Raw genomic sequence first — 9,596 nt, 5'->3', positions numbered from 1 at the left:
CCCTTGCCCATTTTGACAATCTAGGATGGTTTAGAGATTAGAGTAGATTACAGAGTACAGCAACTTGCAATGGGCCTGGTCTACAAGATACACTACACCACAAAGTAAAATGGGGGACCCTGATGTAAACAAGACAAACGTCTTTCTCTGGTCTGCATCCCCTTAACAATTGTGTGTATTGAGCCATATTGTACCCATTCTGCAATCTGTTAAATAAAGTTTCCATTCATTCATTCACCCATGTACCTGTCGAAATACTTCCTAAAGGTCAGTGAAGTCCATGACCACAACACCAGAGGGAGTTCCGCAAATCACATTCAACCCAGATTCGGCTCAAACAAGGGACTAAACACGTTTCGCAATTATGCCACAATAATGTGGAACGCACTACCCACAGCCGTAAAGGAATGTGAATCCCTACCCTCCTTCAAAACCGCTCTGAAAGAGCACCTACGGGTGGCTGCAATTAGAAACTGGCCCCTGTAAATGTCAAAATCCCCCCCCACCCACCCAACCCCCTCTAATGTACAGTTTCTTCCCCTTCGGATATATATTTCTTTATGATGTTCTCTCTTTCTTACACAGTACCGTATATTTGTATGTCATAAATGTCTTGATGAATTGAAAATGGAGGACCCTTATGTAAACAAGACAACGTCTTTTTCTGTACTTCATCCTCTTAGCAGTTGTTTGTATTGAGCTGTACTGTATTGTACCCATTCTGCAATCTGGTAATACAGTTTTCAATCAATCAATCAGACACAGGCCTGCATCATAAGGTGTAAGGCCACAGTATTGTGCAGTACCTAACACAAACAGTGTGAGGCAGCAATACGCCGACGCGCGTCTAGACTGCCGGAAATCCAGAAGAAGAAGAAGCTTCTCATAACACGAACGAGAGCATCAGCGAGTCTTGTGTTTGAGTCTTCACTAAGTTAGTTCCCCCTATGCAGGTAAGAATGTGAACAATTGTGTTTTCGTTTGGTTGCTACTATTATTGCTTTGTACATTTTGCACTGTTTGTGAAAGTGCCAATGACATGCTAAGTTCAATGTAAAAGCGAGTTGCCTGGTTGGATAATATCAACAGCTATCGATGTTAGCTAGCGATGTTAGCTAGCTTGCCCAAGCCGCAAATTGGACAATTTGGTACCATCTGGGCAAATTCTATGTTGCAGGTGGACAACCTCCGTTTAGTGAGGGTGAGATTATACGAACACCGGATAGCAGGGACACGGAGGAGCTAAGTCCCACCGAACCCCCAGCTGTAGTGGCCGCGTTGTTAGACGTAAGCCTTGGGGTAGGGATGCAGTAGGCAGGGCCTTAGGATTTACTAACCTAGGAACAGGTACAGTAGTCATGCAGGATTTTATAATGACAAATACGCACAAGTACGCTGTAACCCCCTTTAACAACTGCATCCTGTCTAATAAGCGGCGTACCCCCTCACACCCGGTGAAAGTAGTGATCAATACAGTCTCCCCCAAAATAGTACCTTATCTTTATGCCGTTGAAGACCTGAAATCAGTGTATTACCCCGTTAATGTTAGGACTCGGAGACAGGTTATACCTTGACACTTCACTGAAACACACACACACAGTGGATCCAATTATCACAGTCCTGTTTACTGTAAATTGCAAATGAACAGTCACATAAACACGTTATCACAATTTCAAGTCCATTCTCTTCGGTTCAAATAACAAACTCAGCAAGACCGACGGCTTCTCAGTTACAGTGGGTGACAATATTGTCACAAGGAAAGATGAAATTACCTACCTGGGCTCCATCCTAGAGGCTAATCTTTCCTGTGACAAAATGGCATCCAATGTAATAAAAAAAGTCAACCAACAAACTCGATTCTTGTACCGGATCTCCTCTCTGGTAAACAAGAATACCCTGAAGACTCTGGCAGGGGGACTCATTCAAGGGTACTACGACTACGACTATGCTCCTCATGGTACCATAGCACCTCAAAGGCACTAAAAACCTAATTACAAACATCTCAAAACAAACTAGTCAGACTACTGCTTGACCTGGCTCCTAGAACCCACCTCACACCTGCCCACTTTGCCAACCTAGGATGGCTTAGAGTAGACGACAGAGTACAGCAACTTGCAATGGGCCTGGTCTACAAGATACACTACACGACCAAGGTACCCATGTACATGTCAAAATACTTCCCAAAGGTCAGTGAATACCACGATCACAACACCAGAGGGAGCTCCACAAATCATGCAGTTAAACCCAGAATCAGCTCAAACAAGGGACTAAACACGTTTAGCAATTATGCCACATCAATGTGGAACGCCCTACCCAAAGCTGTAAAGCAATGTGAATCACTACCCACTTTCAAAAACACTCTCAAAGAACACCTACGAGAGACTGCAATTCGAAACTGGCCCCTACAAATGTCCTAACCCAGTTGTACAGTAAAGACTAAGTATGGCTTTGTCAGTATTCCAATGTACAGTGTACAGTGTCCCCCCCCCCCCCCCCACCTCCAATGTACAGCCCTACCCAACCCCACCCCACCTACCCAACCTCCTCCAATGTACAGTTTCTACGTCAAATGTATATAACTCTTTTTCTGGACACTTTTTGTATCACAAACTACTGTATTTGCAAATCTGGTATGTCATAAATGTATAGATGTAGCAGTACTGTATCTGTATGTCGTGTGTGTCATATGATGAATTGAAAATGGGGGACCCTGATGTAAACGAGACGAAAGTCTTTCTCTGGTCTGCATCTCCTTAACAATTGTATGTATTGAGCTGTACTGTACCATTCTGCAATCTGTTAATAAACTTTTCAATCAATTCAATCAAACCTTACTGTAAACGACAGGGTGACACAGACACTAAACAGTGCATCACAATACTACTTCCCTAGTAAGCAGTCTATTTTATCTAGTATGAATGGAAAGTTTAAACAATATATCACAGGCTTACTTTCTTAACACATTCCCTTCCCACTCGGCATGAAAAGAAAGCAATACTCCACAATGTTAACAAAATGGTGGACGTTCCCTTTAAAGGCGTTGCTGCAGTAGCACAATGTATAACAAGGTTACGCTATCGATAAACCTCCGCCTGGTGGCGGCACGGCAATAACGCAACACGCAACTAGTATACGATACACGGTTCAACCCCGTGGGTAACCTGGAACGTATATACACAACCTGCGTGGGCCCACACCTGTGCAATGCAATTTACCTATGCTAAGCCGGCACCTTAAAGTAACTCCAAAAGAATAGGTAAAATCCCCCGTTGTAGCGCCGAGTCGTAGCTTGGGGACGTAGTGGCCTCAAACACTATGGCCCTTTCACTCTCCTGGAGAGCATGAACAAATAAAAGAGTTTAATCCAACGTAGGCCTGCCACGATAACACATTTTGCTGGGCGATTAATTGCCCCCGAAAATATCGCGATAAGCGATATTATTGCGACCGGTTAGAGAATTTTTTTTGAGAAATTTATTTCCCAAAACTTTTATTTTGAAGCCCACCGCTCCGTCTTTTCCGGTGTTTGACTTTTATTTTGAAGCCCACCGACCGGACCGGAAGTATTGTTGTTATTATCCTAAGCAGAAACTATGAGCCGACAACATGTCTCGTACTCTCGTCCGGTTCTGTTTTTGAGCTAATGATAAAACAAATTGTTGGTGAACAACTACCTTTCGGTTAGTTTTAACGTTAGCTACTAACGTTATATGCAGCTACTACAGGCAATCAACGATGAGGAGGAAGCGTCAAAGCAGTAATAGAATAGCTGTGGTGCGTAGGCACTGCAGCACGACTCGAAACTACCGGAGTGTTATAATAAATTAATTCATGTTTAACTTGTCCCCGTGTCCAGTCCTTTGACTAGCCCCACCCGTTCATTGTAAACAATGATGCATGTAATTGTATTAACATTATTCTGTGTTGTACTTGTAGCTATGCTATACGTTGTATTTCGTTTGTTAGATATTTAGCTAATGTTGTTAGCATGGAATGAGAATCAAAGCTCTATCTTTCATCTTTATTTAGCAGTCCAGTTTCTCCGGGCAGTGGCGAGTAACTACTTGGGTCTAAAAATAGCTAACGTTACACTACAAATAATGCTACTTGGTTAAAAGGAGCAACACTATTGAGAAATGTAGTTAAGCTTAGAGATGTTCCGATACCATTTTTTCCTTTCCGATCCGATTCCGATACCTAAGCTTTGGGTATCGGCCGATACCGATACTTATCCGATACCAGTGCATACATAAAAAAAATAAAAAAACGATATTATATAAATTTTTTTATAATTTTTTTTTTTTTTTTTTTTAACAAATACTGTTTTATATATACTGTTTTTTTGTAATAACTAGAAAGTAATGGTATTTATTCAACAACAGGTGATTGTATAGATTTGTATTATCATTAATCAATGAGTATGGGGCTTCAGCACTGCAGATATACCCTACTCCAATGATCCACACGGACATTATACGTTGCTGCACTCGCTACCCACTGGCTCTGCAGATATACCCTACTCAGTCTGTCTACAAGGCTCCGTTTCAGTAGCAGTCGATTTGTTGTGATTTTTGCACAATAAATATTCAACATTCTCTTTTGAGACTCCGCCTCAGACTCTTATCATTTGGCACTAAAAGCTAAACATTGTCACCGATATGGCTGTCCGCAACATGTCATTAATTGTGTACGCGAGGTGGTCTCAATGACGACACCAACGTGAGCTAAGTTAGCATAGCATGAGCTGTCGGTATATGAAAAGACTGTAACGTTACTGGTGACATTGTGATTTAACGAATACTCCTTTGCCAACTTGCTGTACTTTGCTTGCAGGTCTGCAGCCATTATTGCTGGATTATATGAATAGCCCCAACTTTAGCCAAGGTAATGTTAAAGCTAGCTTTCGGTTAGCTGTTCAATGCTAATAACACCGGCCACCAAGCGAACCCATGAGCTCGCCGTCAACACCGCTCTGTCGGGACGATGACATTTAAGAAAGTATCTGCTGTTAAAATGACAAATGGCATTGACACTTTAATCGATTAAGCACACGTTTGTTTTATAATGCTTACTCAACAGACCACAGTGTTGTTGATAAATTACGTCATATGGTATCGGAGCGCAGCATTAGAGGGTACTCGCCGATACCGATACCAGCATTTTAGCCAGTATCGGCGGCTTTTCCGATACTGGTATCGGTATCGGAACAACTCTAGTTAAGCTATGTGGCGTTGCCCCACGGAGCTCCCGTGCTGTACTCTAGTAACGTCAGCGGCCCGCCTCCCAACACGGACAGTGACTGAAGGGGCACTGGTTCCGCCTCATTAAAACAAACGCGCAAATAGCAATTAATCGCGCCCGTCAAAATCATTGCATTCATTTTAATTATCGCAGCAATTAATCGATTTATTGCTTATCGCGGCAGGCCTAATCCAACGGCAACTAAAGCATGGGGTGTACCTTTACGAACACGCTCGCATATCAAAGTCCACAGCCACGGGGGTCTCGCATACACCAATGTCTGAGTCACGTTAAACAGTCTAGCCGTGGCTGGCTTTAGCACGCATGTTCCATAGGGGTGGGACGATACATCGATCCAGATCGATATATCGATCTATTATCAATGATCAAATAGGATCGATACTCTTATTTAGAAAAGTGTCATATCCGTGTCATATCCGCTCGGCTCGGATCAACGGCACACAGCAGTAGCGTCTAGAGCAGGGGTGGCCATCCCGCGGCTTGCGAGCCGCATGCTGCTCTTTGCCCGTCAATGTGTGGCTCTTCCATCCATAAACAAAAAAAAGTATAATTTTTTTTTACTTTTTTTTTTTTTTTTATGTCACTCATTCTATAAGGACGTAGAATAAACATTTACATATTCACATAGACTGAAGGACATGGCATACACCAAACTACCAATCAAGCACTGTGAGCGGAAATTTGGCCCCATAATTACTAGGGGTGGGACGATACATCGATCCAGATCGATATATCGATCTATTATCAATAATCAAATAGGATCGATGCCACGTAAAAAGATCGATTCATATTGCGATACTCTTATTTTGAAAATCCGGCGACGTCATCGCCCCGCGCCCAGTGTTGTGAAACTCAAACTCCGTTTAACATCAGTAGCGTCTAGAGCGTCAATAGAGCAAGACTAGTGTGCCTATTCTGTGACCCAAAACATGTCCCTGCTGTTTTATTCCACAACGGGTCCAATGCATCTAACCTGCTTTGCAATCCTCGTCACTCCATTATGCCCACGTTGCGTTAAAGATCGAAGATAACGTTACTTTAGCGTGAGCTAACAAGCTAACCCAGAGCCATAGGCAGAGAGAAGTGTGGACTGGGAGGGTGCATTCTCGGGGATAGCCCCACTAACAGGATCTGGCCGGTACTGCACCTTGGGACTCCCAATATGCTTTTCCAGCCAAAATACAGCTCTGTGACAGTGAATAGGATATTAATATCGAGAAAAAAAAGAAATGAACCAAAAACAGTGAACAGGAGGTTTATTTGTATTAAAAACAATAGATTGTTTTTCATTTAAATGTCTGGAAGAGCTCAAAAATAAAAATGTCATGATATTTCCATTGCCTTTTTTTTGTTGATTTAAATGTTACTGATTGTATTAAATGGGCACATAATATCGTCTCATATCGATCGCAGGCACCTGAATTGAATCGTATCGTATCGTGGCAGAATGTGTGATATCGGATAATATCGTATCGTTGTCCAAAGAATCGATATCGTATCGTATCGTGATTAAACTGGTGATTCCCACCCCTAATAATTACCCATGCGATCCGGATATGGCGTGAAACACAAAAAAAATATCATAACCCACAAAAATGGCACAATCACACTCCCTTATTCAATAACAATGCACTCTTAATTGAAAAACGTCCTATAAGATTCCCTATATGGGAAGAGCAAGGCATACACTCATTAGGGGATGTTTTTAACAACCAGGGTTTTTGTAGTTATGGAGAAATATGCACAAAATTTTATCTCACCGAGTCCACATGGCTTTTTTACATACAGTTACGGCTATGTTTGAAGTCTCACGGTGTTCCATTAGACATACCAGTTGAACACCACAGATACCACAAATTCTTCTATGAAAGAGAGACATCGAGAGGTTTTGTATTTATTATCAATTACTAACGTCCTCGTATGAAACCCTCCAACTAGACTCTGTCTGGAGGAGGGATATACCAGACCTGGAAAGTGACTTTTATTGGCAAGGAGCATGGGCAAATGTCCGTCTTACATCAAGGAACCCGGACCATCAACAAATCAATCTTAACTATATTCACAGGACATACTTGACTCCTATAAGACTGAACAGAATGGGCCTGAAACAAGACTCAAAATGTACAAATGGAGACGAAGGGACATTTATGCACATGTATTGGGACTGCCCACCAGTTAAGGCATTCTGGAAAGATGTGACCCATCAATTATCAAAACTCGTATCTTGGAATATACCAGTACACCCCTCTGTATTACTATTGAATGATGTTTTTGAGTTTGCAGTAAATCCACAGCTAAAGAGATTGGTTTTATCGGGTATCACAGTAGCTAAAAAACTGATCGCATCACGCTGGTTTCAACCGGAAAAAATTTGCCGGAAGGTTTGGTTTCTTACATATCTCGATGTGATTTATCAAGAAATATCTACAGCAAGAATTCTGGGTCTCAACGAATCCAAAATGTCAATGTGGTTAGAAGTGGTGGAGAGAATAAAAGCTAGCTTATAATGGTAGTGTCTGGTTAGGAGTGAGGGATAATGGAGGTACTATCCAAGGAGGGGTCCGGGAGGGGGGGGTTCGAGCTGGAGCATATGTGTGTAGGGTTTTAGATAATAGGTATTAGGGGTATATCCTGTATAAGACATTGGTATAATTGGTAATTTCGTTGGATATACACTGTATACGGTAAAATATTATTATATACTTTTTTTGTTTTCTGTTTCTGTACTTGCATGTCATTTTAGCCACCTTAATTGTTAGTTTCATTATGCATTGTGTGTTGAGTACTGACTTTTAATAATTTTGTTTTGCAATAAAAAAAAAAAAAAAAAAAGAATAAACAATTATTTTTTAAATGGTCCATTTGCATGTTCTTGGTATCTGAATCTAGGGACATAATGGATCAGTGTCAGAAATAGTGTGTATGTTACTAGGCTTGAGTAAATTGTAATGAACCAAAGGAGAATATCAATTCTATTTAATTTTTTTTTATCTGGGGCGGCTAGGTGGTGCAGTGGGCAAGGCGCTCACCACCAATGCAGGAGACGCTGGGTTCGAGCCCAGCTCTCCGCTTTGCTATCAGCTTGGCTGGTCGTTCATACTAATACAATTGGCAGTATTAGGGGGGTGGGAAGCTGATGGGTGGGGATCAGACTTTGTGGACAGCGACTCCTACAGGTCGGTTGGTGCGCCTGCGCAGCAGAATCAGGAAGCGACGGGGGTGGCGTGCCCTCCCACGCAGACCCCCGACGCTGAGAGATCGTGCTGTGCAGGTGAAAAGATGCAACGGCTGCTTCCTCGAGTACCGGAGGGGACTCGTGCAATGTATGGCTTCGTCCACATTGCAGCCGGCTTGTGGGAGGCATGGCCTAACAGCGTTAGAGACAGGGGAGGGTAGAATTGGACGATACGAAATTGGGATGGGAGAAAAATTGAAAATGGGAGAAAAAGCAGATAAAAAAAATAAAACATTAAAATCTTTGACTGGGAATAACACCATGCTAAAATTGACCAGACCTGAAAAATCTAATCGAATGAATAAAGGGAAGATGATTAAACGGAAGGTTTTGTAGATACAGTACTGAATTCTGCCATCTTTTTTATAATGTAAATTTCTCTACCATTTTTCATCGTATTGCAACACCGTTTTTTGCACAGAAAGGTAGAGAAACTAACTGCATTCTGTTTTATGGCAATAACGTTCAGGTTTGTGGGAGATCATCCCAAAAAATAAGAGAAATAAAAAAGTAAATCCAGAAGTCAGATGATTGACAGGGGCTGGTGTGAGCTGGGTAGGGTCGTTTTTCCAAATTTGAAAGCCCTGAGTCTCTTCCTTCAAAAGACTACACTCACTTTTGGCTGCTCCACTTCCTCCTGTCAATATGCGCCGGTTTCCGACTCAATGCCCTGAGATTTCTATAATCTTATATTTCACTAATAACAGTTAAAATAATTGGTAAACAAACGTAATGCTGAAAATATACACTTTTACTGTATATCTGGGGCTTAAGAGGTTAACCCTGTGAGGCCCAAATTAAAAAGACATTAGCAACTTCAGAGGGTGGGACATATAAACACATTTACTATCAAATAGCATTGTGAGGCGGGCGGCTACGTGGTGTAGTGGGCAAGGCGCTCGCCACGAATACTGGAGATGCTGGGCTCGCTTGTTCGAGCCCAGCGCTCCACATTGCTTTCAGTTCAGCTGGTCGTTCGTTAGCTAAAAACACACGAGAGAGAGAGAGAGAGAGAGAGAATGCTCGGAGCATTTTAGTAACGTTACATTTTCAACAAGATTGCTGCTATTTAAACACTTGATGGAAACGGGGTAACGTT

The 9,596-nt window shown here is 42.1% G+C and overlaps 1 protein-coding gene across 1 annotated transcript in view; it reads left to right on the top strand.

The window, feature by feature from the left end:
• Window positions 1-891: 891 nt before the first annotated feature.
• Window positions 892-9,596, top strand: part of LOC311225003 (uncharacterized protein) — a 34,684-nt gene continuing 25,979 nt past the window's right edge. The window contains exon 1 of the mRNA XM_084310192.1: window positions 892-953. Coding sequence (XP_084166318.1) covers window positions 948-953 — 6 coding nt within the window. The 5' untranslated portion in view covers window positions 892-947. The remainder of the gene's footprint in view (window positions 954-9,596) is intronic.

Source organism: Notolepis coatsorum, assembly GCF_963971535.1.
Source record: "Notolepis coatsorum genome assembly, chromosome: 3".
Taxonomy (NCBI): Eukaryota; Metazoa; Chordata; class Actinopteri; order Aulopiformes; family Paralepididae; genus Notolepis; species Notolepis coatsorum.
Note: the sequence above shows the minus strand (reverse complement) of the source record. Positions and strands in the feature narration are given on the sequence as shown.